Here is a 24,295-nt window from a genome sequence, read left to right on the forward strand (position 1 = left end):
CAGTCAAAGCTTTGAGCCTGTTGGTGCCTCGGATCAAGATCCTACTCTACACCCCGATGTTAATCCTTGTGGAGCTCAGTGTACCTCGCAGAAAGAGATTTAACAACGGTAAGTTCTTACCATAAATCTCTTTTTTTTTGAGAGAGAGTCTGGATACTGACGCGTCAATAGGCGGGTTTTCCCATTTCTTCCTATCCTCTACCGGGAATGGAAATGCTACTAGAACCCTTTTAGGTATTTGGAATTTTTTATCCGGGTTTTCCCAAGACTTTTCAAATATAGCATTTAATTCCTTTGACACAGGGAAGGTTAGTGAGGCTTTCTTATTTTCAGTGAAGTAAGCCTCCTCAACCTGCTCGGGTGTTGTATCAGCAATATTCAACACATCCCTAATAGCCTCTATCGCCAACTGCACCCCTTTTGCAAGAGATGCTGCCCCCCGCAACACATCCCCATCACCGTCTGTAGTATCAAAATCGATATCGGTATCATCCTGTATGATCTGTGCAAGAGCCCTGATGTACCAGAACTGGGCCAGGCTGCCATAGAGTTCTGTAAAGCCCGAGTTGCAGATTAATTTTGTGCAACCCTATTTGAAATCTGAGAAATCATAGATTTGATAGAGGATAACCACTCAGGCTCCCTTGCTGGAATCTGTGCTAAACCAGTGCAATCCTGATTACATGGAATGGGATCATCCTGAAGGGACATATCCTCTGCAGCATATGACACAGAGTCCCTGGACATTGCTTAATGGAGACCACAGACACTCCACACACACACACACACACACACACGCACACACACACACACACACACACACACACGGGAGGACAGACAGGGTTTCACCCCCAAGAATGGCAAGAGAGACACAGAGATTGGAGCCAACCCACACACAGCGCTTTTAATATAAAGGGAGACCCCCTATCAGCGCTGACTGTGCACCTTAATAGGTTACACAGTCATTTTGCAGCCTCAAGCCCCCCCTTTCTACAACCCCCTGGTACCTTGAGAGATAGCTGGAGTTGCTTTGGAGGGACTTGCTCTTCCTGGACAGCACTGTGCAAGCAGGAAAATGGCGCTGAACGCTGCTGGGTTCGCTCTGAGGAGAAGCTCTGTTCCCAAAATGGTGCTGTCTTCCCACTATTCCTAGGATTATACTGGCCTGAGGATTTATGCAAACTGAAATTCCGGGACCCCGACAGGCTGTTTGACCAGTGTAGGGTGTAGGCACTGGCTCAGGGCACCCCACACAGCGCCGCACTATGTACCGCTGAGCCTCCGGAGCGCAGTTAATACTGCGCTCCTACCCTGATGCCGCCATCTTCACACCGGCCTCCCGCTTGCTAGGGGGGTCGGTGACTCACATGCCACTGACCTTCAGCTCTGTAAGGGGGTGGTGGCATGCTGCTAGGGTGAGCGATCCCCTGTGGCGGGGAACGATCTAACCCCTCAGGAGCTCAGTGTCCTGTCAGCAAAGATAGTGGCTCAGACCACGCAGGGCGGACACTACTCCCCCCCCCCCCCTTAGTCCCAGAAGCAGGGAGGCTGTTGCCAGCAGCATCCCTGTAAAATGAGAAACTCTGTAGAGCTCCCGTAGCTGTGACTGGCTCCTCCAGGCACATTTTCTAAACTGAGTCTGTTAGGAGGGGCATAGGTAGAGGAGCCAGCCCGCACTCTCAAACTCTTAAAGTGCCAATGGCTCCTAGTGGACCCGTCTATACCCCATGGTACTAATGTGGACCCCAGCATCCTCTAGGACCTAAGAGAAAATAGAATGCAGAGATGCCCTTCTGACTAAAATCAAAACTATAGTCTGCCCCAAATCCTCTGGAGATTCAGATGTCTTTGTTCAATTACAAAATGCTAGAACATCCCTAAATTCCTTACTTAATGACGGGGTTAAAAGGGCATATAGGTGGTGCAGACATACCTGCTTTAGATGGGGTAATAAGCATGGAAAGATGCTGGCGAGATCCCTCCGAGCACAGAGAGCTTTGACGTACATCCAAAAAATGAAAGATTCCTCTGGAATTATTTGTGCTATGTATGAGGGGATTGCCTCCATTTTCAACGAGTATTAATCTGAACTCTATAATCTTACTCGTATGGATTCACTCACTATGACCCACAAGGATTTATAACTTAATTCAGGGGGGGTCACCTTAAATCATTTGTGACATTGTTAGCGGACTCAGGCCTTCATAAGCCGGATTATTGGTTCTCTATACAGGTCCGCCATTTAATTTCCTCTTTGGGGAGACTGGGTATGTGGGACAAATTACTGACCGTGTTTGAAAAGCTTTGTGTGCAACCACAACCCCCCACTCATACTATTTCCTCCATATACAAAATTCTTCTCTCATAAATCCTACCATCTGGTCCGATTTATCAAGAGCAATGGGACAAGGATTTCCTACTTAAGGGGGTAGAAGTAAACTGGAATAAGGTATATTAAGTGACCAGTGTATGCTCAACCAGTATGGATGTAGTGGAGACCCAATTTAAACTTTTATCTTGATGATACTGTTGCCCCGTTGCCCCACTGTTGTACATAAATATTGCCCTGGGGTGTTTCCAATGTGCTGGAGATGTGGCACAGAACTAGGTCCATTGATACACATTTGGTGGGACTGTTCATTGATGGCCCCTTTTTACGAGGGAATACAAAAAAATAACAACTGAAGTTTTGAGTTTCCCTGTCCCCTCGGGTCCTGATTTTTGGTTACTCTCCCATACTGATATACCAATTTCAAAATATAAGAAGTCCTTATTGAAGCACATGAACAATGCTGCTAGAGCGGTTGTCCCAGTTCGTTGGCGCTCGTTGACTCTCCCCACTGTATGGGACTGGTGGCAACGCATTGACTTTTATTTGACCATGGACGAAATATATTATTCCACACCCGAAAGACATGGTACATATATGGCTATGTGGCTCAGCCCGGCTGGACTTTAAACTATCGCCATCCTTTTTGGCCATGGTACCTGTGTCACCTCCTCAGTAGTGTTGGACACTGTTTACCATGTATATAGTTCCAATCTGGGACATTATCACTTGCCCCTTTGCTGCGGGTGGGTGCAGGGGTGCTGCGGGTAGGGGAGGGGGTCCAGAGCCACCGTGGGTGGTGGTGGTGGTGGTGGGAGGAAGTGCTGCGGATGGGGCCCGGAGATACTGAAAGTGGGGGAGGTGCAGGTAGTGGCTCTCCCAGAGACTCGCTCAGCAGCCAATCACTATTGTTAGCACCAGTGTCCCAATGCACCGCATTACAGGGAAGAAAATGCACTCAAACTACAGCTCCCAGCAGCCCTTAGCGCCTGAATGCTTCGGCGCCAAGGGTTGCTGGGAGCTGTTGTTTTAGTGCGTATACTTCCCTGTAATGCAGCACCATGGGACACCGGCGCTAACAATAGAGACTGGCTGGCAGAACTGATTGACTCGCTGAATCAATGTAAAAGGTGAGAGTGCTGTGCAGTGTCAGTGTCTGCGTCCAGACATTAGCCTCCACGATATCACCTACTCTATCCGTTACAGTAGGCATCTCGGGGCTTCCAGGCCGGCCAGGTGCTGTGTTGCAGAATCAGGGCCTCTGGGGATCTGTGCGCGGCTGTTGCGGGGAGGCACTTCTGTGACATCACGCGCAGAGGAGGCTCCGTGGCCGCTTTCACAGACATCTATACCGGTGGCCGCAGCAGCTTTTATTCCACGTGCGAAGCGGCTAGGGAGTGGGGATTGTTGATGCCAGAGGGGGCAGGCGGACTGGCAGCAGGACATAGGGGGTCATTCCGACCTGATCGTAGTTGTGCTAAATTTAGCACAGCTACGATCACTTACACTGACATGCGGGGGTACGCCCAGCACAGGGCAAGTCCTCCCCACATGTCAGGCCCCCCCCCCCGTCCTCCCACACAAGTACAAAAGCATCACACAGCTGGCCGGGAGTTACTCGTCGCTGCCCGGGTCGCAGCGGCTGCGTGTGACGTCACACAGCTGCCGCGGCCCGCCCACCTCACGGTCCGGCCATGCTTGCGTTGGCCGGATCGCGGCCACAAAAGGCTGAGCAAACGCCGCTGTGCCGCCCCCTCCCACCCAGCGACTGCCTCTGCCTGTCAATCAGGCAGAGGTGAATGCTAGGCAACGACAGCCATCAGCTGTCAGCCATGTGCCGGCGCACTGTGGCGCCAGCGCATGTGCAGTTCTGACCAGATCGCTACACTGCCATGAACTGCAGCAAGCAATCAGGTCAGAATGACCCCCATAGGTCGCTGCAATAAAAGGATTTTTTTTACCCTGTCTACAGCGCAGAGACTTGCTGCAGATGCAGTGGCATACCCTCCAGCTGTACCTTTTTGGCAGGTACAGTACCTTCTTTTTATGGTCTGTACCGATGTTTGGCTCTCCAAACTTCCATTGAAAGTATTGGGAAGATTTTTATGTGTAAATTGTTGGAGGGTATGTTGCAGTAGATGCAGTGGGCCTATTTTGGGGTGTGGACCTGGAGCTGCAGCTCCATCAGCCCCACTGTTAATCCTGCTCTGAGAACACACAGCAGCCAAAGGACAAAGCCTCCTATTGGATGTAACCTGTGTGGGAGGGCGTTTCTTGCCCAATCAGCTGTGGACTGGGTGTGATAGACCTGCTGCTAACCCAATGAGAGCTCTTAGCCACGCCCAGCGTTAGCCACACAGTCACAGACTGACAGATCTGGGCAATTATATAGGAGATAGTCTTTGTATTTTTCTTTAATACCCCTTTCACATCCCCAATGCCGAATCTCACCCGGGAACTGGAAACGGGTCCTTCTCGGGTGGGATTCGGCATTAGAGGCTAAGTGCTGGTTTCCCGACCCGGCAAATTGCCGGGTCGGTTGTCATAGCCTGAGGGCGAAGCCGGCAGCAGGGGCGGAGGCGGCGCTGGGAGATGAATGAGTCCCGGGTTGCCTCGACCTGGGAATCCGTTTACGCTGCCACTGATCCGGTATTCAACCCGGGAATTACCCTTCTTATTACCCATGTTTAATTACCGACAATGCGACCTGGGAATTCGGCCATGGTCGTTTCAAACCGCACACTGATCCGTGTTGACCCGGCAATATGCCAGGTTGATACCAGGTTATTTTTGCAATGTGAAAGGGGTATTACTTTATATACTGTAGTATACACTCTGGCTGATACAGTAGTATGACAGGAATGGTTCTGCCTCACCTGCCTCACCTCACTGCTGCCTAGTACAGTGGTTCAAAAACTCAGTCCTCAATGCACCCTAACAGTACAGGTTTTAAGGATATCCATTATTAAGCACAGGTGACTTAAGTAGGTTTTAAGTCAGTCTGATTATACCATTTGCACACAAGCATGGCTATATCATTAAAACCTGGATTGTTAGGGTGCTTTGAGGACTGAGTTTGTGAAAACCTGGTCTAGTATATTTATTTATATGTATTTGTAGGCTTAAAAAAACCCAACTATTTCTGAGCGGTTTTTTTTTTTGGGGGGGGTGGAATTGTCAGTTAAGTGGTTAATAGTTTAAAATTTTATAACACAACTTACTGTTTTCCAAACCTTTTGTATTTGCTGATTGAAAATGCCTCAATTGTCACAGCATTTAAAATGATTGATGGATACAATACATATTTCTCAAAGCAGATAAGCCATACGTAAAACTTTTCAAACCACATTAACTGGGCTGCATCTAAAATAAAGACAAAAAAAAGATATAAAATTTAGAAAGGCTGCAAATACAAATTAATACAAGTAATATAGCGAAGGAATACAACTTAAATGATAGCTTAAGAACATTTACTGCACCTACACACTAAACATTCTAGTAATATGGAACAGTGGATGAACTAAGAGGGTTATTCAATTACTTTATATATCCAAGGGCGTAGCTACCATAGGTGCAGGCAGAGCTGAGAGGGGCCCACCTTCCCTGTCAAAGTTACATGTTATATACATTTTTTCGTGATTGGGTGGTACATAGGGGTCCTTTCAATCTTCTTCCTTGGGGCCTGCAATATATCTAGGTACTGGACTTGCTCATTGTAGTGTGGTATAATATGAACTGGAGGGCATTTTTGTAATTTTATAATATATGAACCGGGGCACTGTACGGGGAGCACTATATATCATAATGTGAGTTGGGAGTACTGTGTGGCATAATGTGTACTGGCAGCTCTGAAATATGACATAGAGTGAACTTAAGCACTACTACGATTCATAAAAGAAAATTAACTAGGGCACTACTATAGGGCATAAAATTAACAACTGCTGCAGAGAAGTGTCTCTCTAGAAGCAGTGGAACGGGGGCCCCTTCAAAATGTTGCTAAGGGGCCCACAAAGTTCTGGCTACGCCCCTGTATATATCCAAGTATATAACCCACCCAAATATAAATCACTCTGCATGTTACATAAGCTCCACCTGCAGTGCACCATTGTTTTGCCCCGTTGCATGTTTTTCTGCTTTACTTACAAATATGAATCAGGCCCAATGTGCAAATTTAATTGTGGAAGGACAGCAGTATCTATTAGGCCCTAATGCTAGGATAGTTTTAGAGTGTCTCCCCTAGCCCTGCTCAAGATCAGCAGTCACTATCCTAAGCAGGTCTGGGAATTGTGTCCAGTTTGCTGTCTTTACCTGCCTAACAAAATACACAAAAAGCATGTGTGATAAACCATTTATTGGGTGTTTCTCCAGAAAGTGAACATAAAGTCCCGTGCATCACACACATTTAATTTTTTGCTTCCTTTTAAACTGGTCTGTTAAGAAATTGTTATATGAAAACTTAATTGCTTAGTAGCAATGCCTTACCCTATAACTTAAGCCCCACTAAAAACGAGATTTATGGTAAGAACTTACCGTTATTAAATCTTTGTCACGATCCAGGTAATTCCTTATCAGTATTTACCTTCCAAATGCCTCCTGAGACTGTCCCAGTGTTTCAAGCCTGGATTCCATCTGCACTGTCTGCATGCAGCACGCTGCATCTCATTGTCTCAAAACTCTTCACTGTGATTCTGGCAGCTTCATGGTTAAAGCTCACATGCAAGTTACAAACAATCTTTCCATCCAAAAGCAACATAGGCGCATCCATGTTTGCTTTCATCACATGTTGCTTTTCAGCCTATCAGCTGCACTCTGGTTTCTACCTAATTACCCAGCAGCTGCACTCTAGACTCTGCTTAATCAGCCAGCCAATCCCTGTTTCCCAGCTGGTATAAATATCTTGTTCCTGGGCTGGAAAGATTGTCAGTGCTTCAATTGTCTTCAGTGATTCCAGTGTGCAGTTCTCCCATGGACTTTCTCTGCAGTACAGCCTGACTCTGCAGTGTCTCAACATTGCACCCTGTGACTGGCAGTTACCCGAGACCAGCTTCTAGCTTCCAGCGGTGCTCTGCCCTGCCAGTAACAATCGGTGTTCCGCCATCGATCCCAAGTCACCATCGGTGTTCCGCCATCGATCCCAAGTCACCATCGGTGTTCCGCCATCGATCCCAAGTCACCATCGGTGTTCCGCCATCGATCCCAAGTCACCATCGGTGTTCCGCCATCGATCCCAAGTCACCATCGGTGATCTGTCATCGATCTCTAGCATCACCAGTGTTTCTGCATCTGATCTTCCATTACACTGGTATCTGACACCATTTCACAGCTCACCACCTGTGTCGGTTCTATCCGGCATTTCCCGGCAGTTCAGTCATCAGCTTCTGTTTCCCCTCAGCTACCCAGTGCATTGGTGTTGGTAAGGAAATATCATCTCCAAGTCCTTCAAGACTGTGCTTAATTAAACCACACCTAGAGACTGCCTATATGCACTCCTGGGAACTGTGACTTATATGCTGTTCTTAATATTGCTAACTGCTGACATATATGCTTGTGAGCTGAGTTTCAATAAAACCTTTGAACTTTCCTTTGTTGTCGTGGTCACGCCTTCGGGCATCTGTGGTAAAGGTTCCCTGCATGTCCAAGAACCCTGTATTGCCTCCCAGGTACAACATATACCTCAGCCCCTACAACTGAGGCTTCCCCCTGGTCAGCACCAGCCCTCAGTTGTGACAATCTTTCTGCGAGGTACACTGGGCTCCACAGGGAATAACATCAGGATGTAGAGTAGTATCTTGATCTGAGGCACCAACAGGCTAAAAGCTTTGAATGTTCCCAGAATGCATAGCGCCGCCTCCTCTATAACCACGCCTCCGTGCACCTCCGAGTTTTGTTAACCAGTCCAATGCAGTAGCAGGTAAAAGAGACGACAACTGTTAGTAGCCACATACATCACATTCTCACGACAGGAGACGGTGACAGCGGCTAATTCCATACAAACCCAAAGACGCTAAGTGTGTCAGGGTGGGCGCCCTATGGAGCCCAGTGTACCTCGCAGAAAGAGATTTAACAACGGTAAGTTCTTACTATAAATGTCATTTTCTGCTGCAGGGTACACTGGGCTCCACAGGGAATAACATTGGGGATGTACTAAAGCAGTTCCTTATGGGAGGGGACGCACTGTAGCGGGCACAAGAACCCGGCGTCCAAAGGAAGCATCCTGGGAGGCGGATGTATCAAAGGCATAGAACTTTATGAACGTGTTCACAGAGGACCATGTAGCCGCCTTGCACAATTGTTCAAGGGTTGCACCACGGCGGTCCGCCCAAGAAGGTCCAACCGACCGAGTAGAATGTGCCTTGATGGTAGCAGGAGCTGGAAGGCCAGCCTGTACATAAGCATGTGCAATCACCATTCTAATCCATCTGGCCAGGGTCTGCTTGTGAGCTGATAGGAGCTGTACTCTTCACAGAGGTACGGAGAGCCCGTACCACATCAAAAGACCGTTCTTTGGAAGACAATTCAGGAGAGACAAAGGCCGGAACCAAAATCTCCTGATTAAGGTGGAAAGAAGACACCACCCTAGGTAGGTACCCGGGACGTGTTCTAAGAACTGCCCGGTCACGGTGAAAAATCAAATAGGGGGACCTACAAGACAAGGCACCCAAATCCCACACCTGTCTAGCAGAGGCAATTGCCAATAGAAACAATACCATAAGGGAAAGCCACTTAAGGTCCGCAGATTCAAGAGGCTCAAACGGAGACTCCTGTCAAGCCTCCAGAACCACCGACAGATCCCAAGGGGCCACAGGTGGGACGTAAGGAGGTTGAATCTGTAACACACCCTGAGTGAATGTATGAACATCAGGCAGAGTGCCAATTTTTCTCTGAAACCCAACCGACAAGGCAGAAATATGAACCTTGATGAGGGCCAGACGAAGGCCTAAGTCCAGGCCCTGTTGTAGAAAGGCCAAAAGTTTGGCCATACTAAACGTGTAAGCGTCATGATTATTAGATGCGCACCAAGCAAAGTAAGAATTCCAGACCCTATGGTAAATCCGAGCAGAAGCCGGCTTATGGGCCTTCAACAAAGTCTGAATGACCGCCTCAGAAAAACCCTTGGCCCTTAGTACAGAAGCTTCAAGAGCCACGCTGTCAAAGTCAGACGGGCCAAATCCTGGTAAACACAAGGGCCCTGAACGAGGAGGTCTGGTCGTTGTGGAAGCAGAAGAGGACGCTCCAACGAGAGACCCTGAAGGTCTGAGAACCAATGCCGTCTGGGCCACGCTGGAGCTATCAGAAGTAGGATTCCTCCTTCTTGCTTGAACCTCCTTATTACTCCGGGCAGGACTGACACCGGAGGGAACACGTAGGGCAGCCGAAAATTCTATGGAATTGCCAGAGCGTCCACGAATGCTGCTTAAGGATCCCTTGTACTTGCTCCGAAGACCTGGTCTTCAGGTCCACATCTCGTAGGCCCCATTTGTCCACTAGGAGTTGAAATACTTCTGGATGGAGGCTCCACTCTCCGGCATGTACGTCCTGATGACTGAGGAAATCCGCTTCCCAGTTTAGGACTCCCAGGATGAAGACTGCTGATATGGCTGGCAGATCTCGTTCTGCCCACTGAAGAATTCTGGATACTTCCCTCATTGCCATGCGGCTTCGAGTGCAGCCCTGATGATTTATGTACGCCACCGTGGTGGCATTGTCCGACTGTACTTGAACAGGTCTGTTCTGTATTAAATGCTGGGCCAAGTTCAGAGCATTGAACACTGCCCGCAGTTCCAGAATGTTTATCGGGAGGAGAGACTCCTCCTTGCTCCACCAACCCTGGAGGGAGTGTTGCTCCAACCTCGCACCCCAACCTCTGACTGGCATCCAGTTGGAGATCCAGAAGGGACGACCCCTGCTCAATTGTTGGTACTGAAGCCACCAGCTCAGTGACAGATGGACCTCCGGAGACAAGGAGATCATGTGAGACCTGATACGGTGAGGCAGGCCATCCCACTTGGCAAGAATCAATTTCTGTAGAGGGCAGGAATAGAGCGTACTCCACCATGTCGAAAGCTGACACCATGAGACCTAGCACTTGCATCGCCGAATGTATCGACACTTGCAGATGAGATAGGGAGCATTGAATCCTGTCCTGAAGTTTCAGGACCTTCTCCTGAGAAAAGAGCAACCGCTGGGTGTGAGTGTCTAACAACGCCCCCAGGTGTACCATGCTCTGCGCAGGGACCAGGGAAGATTTCTTCCAGTTGATAAGCCACCCGTGGGCTTGCAGAAACTGGAGCGTCAGATCCAGATGGCGTAGCAGAATTTCTGGGGTATTCGCCAGGATCAACAAGTCATCCAGATATGGGAGGATCCTGACCCCTTGATTGCGGAGTACAGCCATCATTACTGCCATGACCTTGGCGAAGACTTGCGGGGCCGTGGTCAAGTCAAAAGGTAATGCCCGAAACTGGTAATGAAGGTTGCCAACAGCAAACCTCAGATACTGCTGATGCGACATTGCAATAGGAAAATGCAGGTAGGCATCCTGTATGCCCAGGGAGACCACATAATCCCCAGGTTCCAAAGCCAGAACAATAGAGCGAAGGGTGTCCATACAAAACTTGGAAACCCTCACATATTTGTTCAAGGACTTGAGGTTGAGAATGGGCCAAGATGACCCATTCGGTTTCGAGACTAGGAATAGCGGTGAATAGTACCCCTTGCCTCTCTGAGCCAGAGGCACCTGTACTATCACTCCTGTGTCCAGGAGGGACTGTACCACCGAATGAAGAGCTTTTGCCTTCACCTGATCCGAAGGGACGTCTGTTGGACAAAATCGATGAGGGGGACGATTCTTGAAGGATACGGCGTAACCTCGAGTGATGACTTCCCGTACCCAGGCATCGGAAGTGGTCTTCAACCATTCCTGGGTAATTCCTAGAAATCGGCCCCCCACCCTGGTATTCCCCAGAGGGAGGCCCGCCCCATCATGCAGCAGGCTTGTCTGTTTTGGAAGCAGGCTGACGGGCAGCCCAGGCCGTTTAGGTTTGGGCTTAGCGTCCACCTCCTGAGCCCACGCTTCAATAGCCTCTGCAGCGCATGTTGCTGCAATAGTGGGCCGATGCACAGCACCTGTGAAGGGTGTAAATCACTTTTAAACAGCCCTCCACACGCTTATCCATTGGTTCTTTCAGAGAAGTGACGGTAGTTACAGGCAGAGCCGAGGACACCACCAGCCGCGCCACTTGCGAATCCACTGGCGGGGGTGTTTCACAATTTTTACTTAGCTCTGCAGCGAGGGGATAGCGAGCCAGCATGTTCTTGTGAGGTGTGAATTTCTTTCCTGGATTTTCCAAGGATTCCTGACATATTTCAACTAAATGGTCAGAATGAGGTAAAACTTGTTTAACAACCTTCTGACGTTTAAATCTTTCCAGTTTCTTGGAGGTAGCATCAGGCTCTGGGTCATCACTGATTTGAAGAATTAGCCTGATAGCCTCCATGTCCGGAACATCCACTTGAGAGACTGATTCCCCATCAGAATTATCTGGATCAGTGTCTGTTGGGTCAGTATATACGCCTTCTTCATAAGACGAGGTGCCTGGGACGTGTGTGGATTGAGAGGAAGTAATGGCCCGCTTAGAGGACCCCTTGGTCTTAGGCGGGCGAGGGTTAGACGTCTGTTTAGTCAGTGAGTGGTTCAATTGCTGCAACTAAGCGGACAGTTGATCTACCCAAGGCGGATTAACCACAGGGACCATAAGCAGTTGTACTGGCACAGGAGGTCCCATAGGGGGTGCAAGTCTAGTCACCAGTGCACTTAATAACATGGAGAAAGTAGCCCAAGGTGGGTCGTTATGAACCCCTGTTGCTACAGTTCCACTGGGGGGTAGGGAAACCCCAGAACCTGAACCCTCTGCTGTTATGTTTTCCTCTAATATGTCTGCAGCGTCACCACCACGCAATGTGGGATCAGCCCCAGCTCTGTCGCCCCTTGTAGCTGACATGTTTGAAAGCTCAATTCACGGGCAACCCAGTACAATATCAGCAGCCTAATTCCTTAACAAGAACCCCCTGTGCAGTGTATGAGCACAAACAGAGAATTCAAGAGGTATATGGAGACTGAAAATCACAGAGAAAAATACACAGTAAATATATAATGCGAAAAACCCATATGAAACAATAACCCTGACACATTTAGCCCCCTGAGGGTACAGAATATAGGGATAGCAAACTGAGTGAGATACAAAAAATAGAAGTCACACATCAGCTATATGCACACACACAGAGTCACATCTACAATGCAGAAATTATGACATGCAATAAAACTGCACTGGACTAGCAATACAAAGTAATACTAAGTACAGCTATATAATCAATAGATATAACAATGCACAGTAAAGACTGGATGTATATCACAGGGTACTTGTACTAAATAACCCTGACTAAATGCACTATTTCTTAACTAACACTGTCAGCAGACATGTAGATTACTTAAGTGTCCTGTAAAATGCACAGCGCTGACATGCAGGCGGCTTTACAGAGGAGGATTTGCCCAAACAGTCCCAGGATCAGCTCAGCTTAGCTTGACAGGGAGTGAGTGAGAGAGATGCAGCTCCAGGGCGGGAACATTTACTCTAAATGGTGCCCTGGGGCTGGAGGAGGGGCTACAGGTCAAAACGTTTTTTAGTAAAACCGACCTTTGCCCTTGCCCTGGTGGTCTAGTGGGGTCCCTGTACTACCACAGTGTCCACGCCAGCGCGCGCAGCCCGTCTCTCACCGGCCGCGCCGTATCGTGGATTCCAGCAGGTCCCGCCTGGGGGACCCTCTTACCTCCTCCCAAAGTGCGGCCATGTGATCCTGGAGAGCTGCGGCGGGGTGTGTGACTGACTGAAGCAAACCGGAGCCTCCGCTGTAAGTACCCGACAACCAGGGCGTGGAAGTATACAGAGCCGCTGGGCGAGGTGATGGAGCTGCAGCAGGAGATGTCTGACGGACATCTAACACACACAGTGTCTCTGCTGCAGCCCTTGAAGTCTTAAGATTTCACTTAAAAAAGCTCTTCTGAGGGCTGCTGGAGCAGCCCTCCCTGTTGTATGCCTGCACTGCATGGCACCAACTACAAAACTGAGCTCCTGTGCACGGAGGTGTGGTTATAGCATTCTGGGAACAGTCAAAGCTTTTAGCCTGTTGGTGCCTCGGATCAAGATCCTAGTTTACACCCCGATTTATTCCCTGTGGAGCCCAGTGTGCCCCGCAACAGAAATCTTGGTATTTTGGAGAAGTATGTAGTTTGAATTTGTGTAGCTGTCCCTTGCATCATGGAGAATCATCCTATTGTGTTTTCAGTTATTTAGTTTACATTTAAAGGATATGGAAGCAAGTGGTGGCAGATTGGCCATAGGCCCCACAGGTGGGGGAGGGGCGACCCCCGGCGGGCCGATGCGTATGTGGTCCTGTTTTGTTTAATAACATGTATAGCGTGGTGCTGCCACCATGGTTACATGGCGAGGGCCTGGTGCTGAAAGAAAGTGCAGTGGAATATGCTAGCACTAAATAAATGTTAATAAATAAATGACTATATAGGGGTATATTCAATTAGAGTCGGAAACTGGCATCTTGTTGGAAAGACTGCAGTTTCCGACTGGAGTAGGCCGGAAGGGATCCCGACCTATTCAATCCGGCTCAGTTTTTACGACAAGTCAGGAAATCCGACTTGTCAGAATGCTGTCGGAAAGCACGTGGATCGGCAGAATAGCCGCCGATCTGCGTGTGCTGTCGGAAACGGGGCCGAATCCGACAGGTTTTTGCCCGTTTCCGACAATGTCAATCCAACTTTGTAAAAAGTCGGATTGACATGTCGAGAACGGCCAAATCTGTCTATTGAATAGCCCGTCGGATCCTTTCCGACAAATGCATGTTGAAAAGGATCCGACATTAATTGAATATTCCCCATAGATGTTACAGCCTAAAATTATAAAACCTTTTGGTATCACTGGGCCTTCAAACAGCAGTGGAAATTTGAAACACATTTTTCCCTATGGGGGCCAATTTGTTTTATTGTTTTCTGTGGGGGCCAATGTATGTTTTTTTTTCCTGTGGAGGCCAATGTTTTGTTTTTTTTCTTGTGCAAGGTTTTTCATCTGTGCTTGGACTTGATTGGCATCGGGCATGCATGCACCACAATGGTGTTCGTACAGAGTTGTAGTACACAATCAGACACACGCACCAAGAAATGTATTAGAAATGTTACAGGGGGTTGGCAAATCAGATGCAGATGTAACCTAGTGTGGGCGTGTTGATGAAAGTGTTTGCATATTGCTCACATAGGAGGCCATATGCAGATAGATGATCTGCACCAAGCATAGGGCTGATGAAGGTTTCAATGGTGCGACCGATGGTGATGTCTAAAGACGCAAAAAGCATGATTGCAGTGTCTGTAGACACTAAAAGTGGGCATCTCAGTCCTTGCATAATTGGATAAACGGATGTAAACTAGGGAATTGCATTGTAGCGTCATTAGCATAAAGTCACAGACGCAACTACAGCAAAAGACACAAGGAATGCCACAACTGCGTCCAACTCAGAATCAGACCTTATGAGGAGGAATCTCACTCCCTCAAAAGACCTCTACCCCCTCAGAGCTGCTTCCATAAATTTCCCATTCTGATTTTCCATCCCAATACACCCCTGGAAGCAGGGAAAGGATTACAGAAGACAATAGGGGAAAGGTTTTGTGAACACAAGCAACTGATTGTAAATAATTTGACAACATACAAGAATATCCATGATCAGCGTAACTGACATACTTAGAAAGACAAATTAATGAATGAGAGGTGTCAATACATGAACAGTCAATAGTGAAGCACTGATACCGATTCATTCATATCGTTAAATTCTTGTCATTCTATCAGGTTTTTTTTTTATCCCAAAGGTGTGATTTTAGGGAATATTTACGTAAAAAAGTAATACAAGATTTGGCATTTATTTTCTATTAGGTAGATTTTTGTACAGTTAATGCATGTTCCACCAGCATCTAGCAACAGAACATGCAGGTGCCTTTAATTTTATAAGTGCCAGCGTGCCCAACCAGTCAATGGCTGCCAGGGCTTGTTGATTTTAGGGCTCTTTACTATTACCCTGGCACAACCATCTTAGATTAGTCAATCTCTTCTAGATAATACTGCCACATGCTGACCAGCCTATGTTATTAGATTTAGAGGCATATTTACCAATTAATAGTTTGGACCCATCATTCCCCAATTTGCTATCTCTGCCTCATTTCTGTTCCTCTCACTAGTCCGTTTCTCTATTACTCTCATCTCTGTCCCTTCCCCTTTCGTCTACTGTCATCTCTGTCCCCCATCTGTATCCTGCTGAACTCTCACCTTCCCCCCTCATCTCTCTCTCATCCGGTAGGAGCCTATCCCTGCGATGTGTAAGAATGAAAGTTACTGATGGGTTTGACCCACGACCGCGCTACACCAAATCAATGGTCAATAGGCAAGCATGACTGCAGAGGGATCTAACTTTTGCATAATGTAGCCCACAGCCTACCTTGGCTAAAGCCATCTAAAGATAGTGGGGGTCATTCCGAGTTGATCGCACGCTGCCGATTTTCGCAGCGCAGCGATCAGGTTACTAGTGCGCATGTGTATGCACCACAATGCACACGTGCGTTGTACGGGTACAAACAGCATCGTTGCTGGACGATGCTTCTAGCGATTAATCCATTCGCACGGGTGATCGCAAGGAGTTTGACAGACGGCGTTTATAGGTGTCAATTGACCGTTTTCTGGGAGTGTTAGGGAAAATGCAGGCGTGTCCAGACGTTTGCAGGGCAGACGTCTGACGTCAATTCCAGGACCGGACCGGCTGAAGTGATCGCAAGGGCTGAGTAAGTTCAGACCTACTCTGAAACTGCAAAAAACTTTTTCGTCCCGCTCGGCTGCACATGCGATCGCACACTTGCAAAGTGAAAATACACTCCCCCGTGGGCGGCGACTATGCGTTTGCAAGGCTGCAAAAAGTAGCTAGTGAGCTATCAACTCGGAATGAGGACCAGTGTTAGCTACTGGGGCCGTGGCCACATTCCGAAGCTTGGCAAATTTGGCAATTTAACAGCCCACTGCTTTTGCTTTCGAAATCGAGACAGCAGCAGATAGCTATAATACATTGAAGGGATGTTTAATATTTGTGTGTATCCCTGGACAACTGCTGTTTTCGGGGGATATCCAGTAAAAAAAAAACTATTTGATAAATATGTCTCTTAGGTATGTCAGAAGCTTTGAATCCTTCGTCAATCTGATAACAATAGACTGTAAATACAAATTTAACTAAATTAAAAATAAGCATCTGTTGGTTTCCCCTTTTAGAAGTCAAATGGGAATCTTCTTTGCTGCAGTAGTCCAAACATACATATCAATTACAGTGAGCAATGGAAATACTGTAGACAGACATAACTTGAATCTACAGTAACTGCAGTTCAGCTGGAGGTGTCAGTATACAAACAGCCATTCAGCAGGGATGTAGTTATGTGACCGGCGGTCTCTTACAATGCCGACCCCTGATTCCGCCAGGGCAAAATCCCAACAGTGGGCATGCCGACTAGCAGGGACAAGTCCCTGCTAGTTAGGGAAAATGCAGGCGTGTCCAGGCATTTGCAGGGCGGGCGTCTGACGTCAATTCCGGGACCGGACAGGCTGAAGTAATCGCAAGGGCTGAGTAAATTCAGACCTACTCTGAAACTGCCAAAAACTTTTTCGTCCCGCTCGGCTGTACATGCGATCGTACACTTGCAAAGCGAAAATACACTCCCCCGTGGGTGGCGACTATGCGTTTGCATGGCTGCAAAAAGTAGCTAGGAAGCTATCAACTCAGAGTGTCAATAGAACCTGCGGCGAGTACAGCTCGCCAACGAGTCCGCAAGAGGCTTTGTTGCGCTTGACCCCCCACGCTGGCATTCTGCTGCCGGGATCCCGCGGTCAGTATACTGACCGCCGGGATACCCGGCGCCGGTAACCCGTACCCAATGCATTCAGAAGTGGCTGAAAGTTGTTGTCATTATCATTGTAGATTGTTGCATCAGCCCTTAAGCAGCCACAGGATAAATGCCAACCAGATGGATATGTCCATGTCTAGCTGTTCTGTATGTGTGCTCTCCCCACACTTACCCACCACTTCTTGTTACCATTCAGCCTACAGAAGGTATTTTTTCCTAATTGATTTGCTACTATAGACCCTGGAGCAAAATGTTTTAAACACTGTCACACAAGACACATGGGTCACACCCTTGCAAGGAACGCAAAAATACAGTATAAGTAGTTTGCACATATTTCTTTATATCATTGGATGTCACTGGACTGCTGTATGTCTTACACTGGCACAAAATGCAGCTGGATCAAGACGGTTTCAGGTCAATATGTGTCACAGAGAGCAAACTGACCAAAATAAGACAATATAACAAGACTTATGGTAGACTTACCATTGTTAACTCTGTTTCTTGGAGGTCCATAGGCTCCACAGGAATTACCATGGGGTACAGGTGGTTTGGATAGAACTGGGCACCAAACAGTTAAACTTTCAGGTCCCATGATGCACTGGTGCTTCCTCCTATATAACCAGCCCCAAGCACCAGGTTGTCAAGTACAGATGAGAAGGAAGAATTGAACACTTAAGAAACACACTCATATTAGAAGAGGAGAACTAGTGACCATATAATAATAATAAAAATACCCATAAGCCGGGTGCGTCACGGTGGGTGCCCTGTGGAGCCTTTGGACCTCAAACAAACAGAGTTAACAATAGTAAGTCTACCATAACTCTTGTTTTCTTTTTCGGGGTCTATAGGCTCACAGGAATTACCATGGGGATGTCCCAAAGCAATTTTCCAAGAACCCGTCAACCAAAGGCAGCTGTCACGACCTGGGTCCCTTTGTACTCAGCTGACTTGCATAGAGAGGGCGTTACTGATGAAGACTGCCACACAAGGCAAGGAGGATGAATACAGGACTTCCTCATATAGAGACCTGACCAAGGGCGCAGAGTCTAACACACCAGGAAGTTTTCACCAGTGACCCCTCCAATGGAGATTTGGGTTTTGCTACACCCAATGGCAGGTTGCGGCCCCCTGGCCAGGTACCCGGTAATAATTGAGGCAACAGAGAGTATGTATCTGATAGCGGACTATAATAAATAGAAAGTCATAAATGAAACAGTCAATATAGGATGCTTGGCTTTAAACAATGAACAAAGTTTGGAAATAACAGGAGCTATGAATAACTGTTGATACTTGGTAGACTGATGAATAGAGGATCCTTGTAATGGCTACCGTTGGTAACCAAAGCACTTGGTTCCTTGAAGCACTGGAGAACTAGAAGATAATTGATTAAGCAATCAATGATGACCAATGGCACTCGCTTCCTTGAGACACTGGAGAACTAGAAGATAATGAAATAACAATCGATGTTGACCGATGGTACTTGGTTCCTTGAGACACTGGTGAACTAGAAGATAATGAAGAAGCAATCTATGGTGACCCATGACACTCGGTACTTGAAGAAGCAATCAATAGTAACTGGAGAACATGTAGAGATATCCGATGGTAATCAGCACTCAAGAACACGTAGAGATATTCTATGGTAATCAGCACTGAAGAACACGTACAGATATCCGATGGTAAATGGCACTGGAGAACACGTAGAGATATCCGATTGTAATCGGCACTGGAGAACACGTACAGATATCCGATTGGCACTGGATAACGCTGTTGAATAACTCTGAGTGATAATTGTTATAGAATCAATGTCGTAGCGATGCTAAGTAACTCAGAGTGATAAACAATGCCGAAGTACTCTGGGAGACAAGTTGTTCAGGCCCCTTTCTGTTCCCAGGGGATTATACCTTTAGGTAGGCTGCCATTGAAGGAAGGAGTCAGCTGAGGATATTGGCACCCCGACTCCCCCCCCCCCCATGCAGATACGCGATTTCATAAGTTCGATAGCCACCACCTGATAATTTTGCGAGATTTGGCTTAGGATATTAGCGATAGGATATGAGGGCTGATTTCCCAGTGTGGTTTAAGATTAAGGGTTATTATTAGTGAGGGAGAGGTGTGTGTGTGTGTGTATATATATATATATATATATATATATATATATTACAGTATATAATATACGTATGGATTACATACAATATCCCAGCGATTGGGATGCTGGCTGTCAAAATACTGACAGCGGTATCCCCTAGATTAAAATCCCAACTCTTACTAATTAAGTAAACTAACCCTGAACCCTATCCCTCCTAACCATTCCTCCGCCCGCAGCCTAACCCTAACTTGGGGTGCCTAACCCTAGCTCCCCCTACCCACAGCCTAACCCTAACCCTCCCACCCCCACAGAATAGCCCTAACCCTCCTACCCGTGCATACTAACCCTCACACCCCATGTAGTCTAATCCTAACACACCCCCCCCCCCCCCCCCCCCCCGCAGCCTGACCCTAACCTCTTCCCTCCAAATAGTAATCTGGAGCCATCCTACAATGCTACACTGGTTCTCCCAAGCCCCGCTGTTCGTAATGGAGATGCACAAGAATATACTGCATTTATATATACTGTACATATATCTATACATATATATATATATATATATAGTAATGGTCATTCCGCGGCACTCAGTAAGGAATCACAGTATAGACGGTAGTTAAACTGCAGTGTATGTGTGTGTGTGTGTATATATATATATATATATATATATACACACACACACAGTATATATACACTATATATATATATATATATACATACACACAAACACAGTGTATATATATATATATATATATATATATATACACACACACACAGTATATATACACTATATATGTAAATATATATATATATATATATATAATCAACACAGGGTAGGGAGATGCAGTGTCACAAAGAGGCCTAACCTTATTACCCCCAACCACGTAGAGGCCCCTGTGTGGGAGGATGCGGCTCACTCCTCTCTGCACACGGAGCACACAGGGGCAGACGCCGGTCGTTGTCACGGAGCTATGTATGGATGTGCGGTGCAGTCAGTGTGTTACCCGCCGCCTGCACTGTTCCCTACGATGCTGCTCACCTTTTCCCTCGGCTGGGCTATTAGAGTGAGTCAGCCATGTGAAGGTCCCACCCCCGGCCTCCTCCTCTGGGTCCAGCAGCTCCGTGCCGTGGTCTCCGTTGCTTGGTAGACCCGGCGGAGGGAGCAGATCTTTTACCCGGTCACCGGGTCGGGAGGGCGGGGGTAAGTGAGCGACACTCACTTCCCTAATTTTTTTTTATTTTTTAGTTGAACTTTTTTTTTAGTTGAACTCAGCGCCACCCTTTAAGTGCTACCGCCCTTAGGCAGCTGCCTAATGGTGGCGCCGGCCCTGCCTATTGGTAAACAGTCCGGTCAGCTGACCAAGTAACATGGCTGCTGGAAATAATGCACAGAGAAACCTAAATGCTGTACATAGGATCTTGCCAGCTACTCACACAGAGGAATCCCCACACAGGTGGTTTAGTTAGAAGTGAGCAACACAACACATGCTCTAGCAGAAAGTTGAGAACTGCATGGAACTTGCTAGACTGAGAGAAATCCCTGCAGATCAGGTGGTAAATTTCAGTGAACAGTGAACACTAGTACAAGCATGAAATAGCCAAGTATCCTGGTGCTGTCATAGTATACTGACAACAGCATCCTGGGAGGCTAGGGTATCGATTGCATAAAAATGGAGAAAAGTGCTGACCGAAGCCCGTGTGGCTGCTCTGCACAATTGTTCAGCAGAAGCCCTGAGAATGGCCGACACAGATCTAGTGGAGTGGGCCTTGATGGTATCTGGAACCGGGAGGTCTGCTTCCATGAAAGCCTGAAAAATAGTAATTCAAAACTATCTAGATAATATCTGCATGTTTGCAGGCCAGCCTCTTTTGTGAAATCTGTATAAACCAATTAGAGTATCTAATCTACGTAGAGATTTGGTTCGAGCCACATTAATCTGAAGTGCACGCACAACATCCAGCAAGCTCTATCTGTGGAAGGGGTCAGAGATTGAAACGCTGGTACTACAATCTCTTTATGTATATGAAACTTGGACACCACTTTAGGAAGGTAGCTGGACCTAGTTCTAAGGACGTCTCTGTCCAGATGGAAAACCAAAAAGGTGGAGCAACATGACGACGCTCCTGGGTCAGACACTCTGTGAGCAGAGGCAACAGGAAAGAGGAAGAGTGTTTTCTATGTCAGCCACTTCAGGTCCACGGTGTCCAAAGGTACAAACAGTGGTGCTTGTAAGGCCTGGAGAACTAAGGACAAATCCCATGGAGCCACTTAAGTGACAAATGGAGGTTGAATGTGTACAACTCCCTGATACAAAAAAAGGCCTTGATGATAGGTAAGTAAGCAATCATTCACTGGAACTCAACTGACAGTGCAGATACCTGTACTTACAGGGACACCATATGTAGGCCTAAGTCCAAGCATGTCTGGAGGAAGGCATTCTCACCACTCTGAAGGTAGTAGGATTATAGCCCTTGGGGGAACACCACTAAAGTTAAGTCTGTAAAATCTTGTAGTAAATCCAGGCTTAGGTAGGCTTACAAGCCTTGAGCATCATCTGAATGAGTGAGCATGAGAAGCACTTAGATCATAAGAGGGATGTCTCAAGAGCCATGCCATCTAGACAGACGAGCCAGGTCTGGGTGTAATACGAACCCTGAGTCAACAAATCTGGCCATAGAGAAAGGTGAAAAGTTGTGTCTACTGAGAAGACTCTACAGGTCTGCAAACCAATATTGTCTTGGCCAGTCTGCAGCTATGAGAAGCACTGTGCCTCCTTCACGCTAAACTTGTGTACTTTTGGAAGGAGTGAAACTGGAGGGAAGATGTATGCCAGATTTTTGTTCCACCGCACTGCCAGAGCATCCATGAAGGCGGCTGCGGTATCCCTGGTTCTGTACCGATACACATGCAGACTGTGGTTGTGACTTGAGGCCGTGAGATCCACATCCGGTTGGCCCCAATTGTCCAGCAGGACCTGAATACCTCCGGATGTTGAACCCCCTCACATGAGTGTACGTTTTGTTGGCTTAGGAAGTCCACTTCCCAGTTGAGGACTCCTCGGATGAACACCGCCGATGTACAGATGGATCCACGGTTATCTTGGCTAGTTTGCTGCACCTAGGCACACCATGGTTTATTAACATAAACCCTTCATCTATTGTTATCAGCTGCAATACAATACAGAGAACAATACAGCAGGGGATTAAGTCATTATATCAAGGGATTAAGGTCGGCTGCCCAGTCGCAGTTAATCCTATTAAAGGTCACTTAAAGGTCAAGATAAACATGGACCCATCTGTAGCTGGAAGATGCGCGTCACTTCTCTCATGTCGGTCAGCCTCTGCATGCCACCCTGATGGTTGAAGTAGGATATCGAAGTTGTATTGTTGGATTGGACCTGAACAGGTCAACCGTGGAGAAGGTCTTGCACCTGAAGGGACCACTGACTGGTCATGCTCTCCAGCCACGGAAGCTGGTATCCGTGGTGAGGAGTACCCAATCAAGAACCATTTTCTAAGTGGGACATCTGTAGCCACAAGCAGGAGAGCAGCACCTCCGGGGATAATATAATTGAAGAGGTCTGGAGTGAAGTTGGGTGTACTCCACCATGTCGAAGGTTGAGACCATGAACCCCAATGCCTGCATGGCTGAGTGGATGGACACTTACAGGTGTCAAAGAACTTGCACATTTGAGTATGAAATTATGTTATTTTGTTCACTGGTAGGAAAATCCTTTGGACCTGAGCATCTAGGATGAGTCCTAGATGTAACAAACCTTGAGAAGGAGACAGGGAGGACTTCTTGCATTTGATAATCGAGCCGTACGACTGCAGTAAGGCAATGGTCAGATGGAGATGCTGTTGTAGGTCCTCCAGAGACTGTGCTAAAATGAGTTGGACTTAGGTAAGGAAGAATTCAGACCACTTTACGCCTAAGATGTGCAGCCCTGACTGCCATTTTGGTAAAGACCCAAGGCACCGTGGGCAATCCAAAAGGAAGTGCCTGAAATTGATAATGCTGCTGGTGGATAGCAAAACTGAGGAAACACAACTGAAAGAGATATGCACATGTAGGTACACATCCTGAATATCCAGGGAGGCCATCAGTCCCAAGGCTCCATTGCCAGGATAATGGAGTGGAGAATTTCCCTGCGAAACCTGAGCACCTGCATCTCGTTGAGTGCCTTCAGGTGTCATGTGCAGCATCAGCAAATCTGTCCGTTCTGCCTTCAGCATTGATCAAGCACCTGGATGCTGCTGCTGCTCTCTCTTCTTTGTATTCAGGTTGTTCCTGGTAACTAGGATACTAGCTGCACAGCTGATGTGGAGCACCTCGTTTTCTAATATTACTCATGTTTTACTAGTTATTCTTATGACTTACCTCTGCTTCAGTTTGTGGAACTACAGGTCACAGCTAGCTCCTGCATAGTTGTCTCCCAGTGCCTCAGCTCCTGCATTCAGCAACCGACTCCACAGATGTCTGCATTCTGTAATTACAGCTGGTTACCTGAAATCCTACTTTTCAGCCTGTCAGCCTGCTCAGTCTGCACTGCAGCTGCATGATACATCAATTACTGGGGGGCCTGTCTGGTGCTCTCAGCTAATTGGTCCAGCCTGTTCTTTTAAGCCTCTCAATCCCAAGATGCTTTGCCAGTTATAGCTAATGCTTCCTGTGTTCAGCTCCATGGCTCATGTCTTTGTTCCTGTTATCTGCCCAGTGGATACTTTGCCTTGTTCCAGCATTATTCCAGCCTTGTCACCTGTTGATGTTCCCTGGATTACTGACTTCGATCTATCCCGTTCACCTGTGATTATCCCAGTCTGTCCGTGTACCGCTACCTCCTGTACCTCTCCTAGTGTTACCCGCTACCGAACCATCTCCGCGGCA

The 24,295-nt window shown here is 47.4% G+C and overlaps 1 protein-coding gene across 1 annotated transcript in view; it reads right to left on the reverse strand.

Moving 5' to 3' along the window:
- PCNX2 (pecanex 2) overlaps positions 1 to 24,295 on the reverse strand; it is an 809,726-nt gene that overhangs the window by 322,308 nt on the left and 463,123 nt on the right. Inside the window, exon 20 of the mRNA XM_063917734.1 lies at positions 5,551 to 5,692. Within this exon, the coding sequence (XP_063773804.1) occupies positions 5,551 to 5,692 (142 nt within the window). The remainder of the gene's footprint in view (positions 1 to 5,550; positions 5,693 to 24,295) is intronic.

This window comes from Pseudophryne corroboree, chromosome 4 (assembly GCF_028390025.1).
Source record: "Pseudophryne corroboree isolate aPseCor3 chromosome 4, aPseCor3.hap2, whole genome shotgun sequence".
NCBI lineage: Eukaryota > Metazoa > Chordata > Amphibia > Anura > Myobatrachidae > Pseudophryne > Pseudophryne corroboree.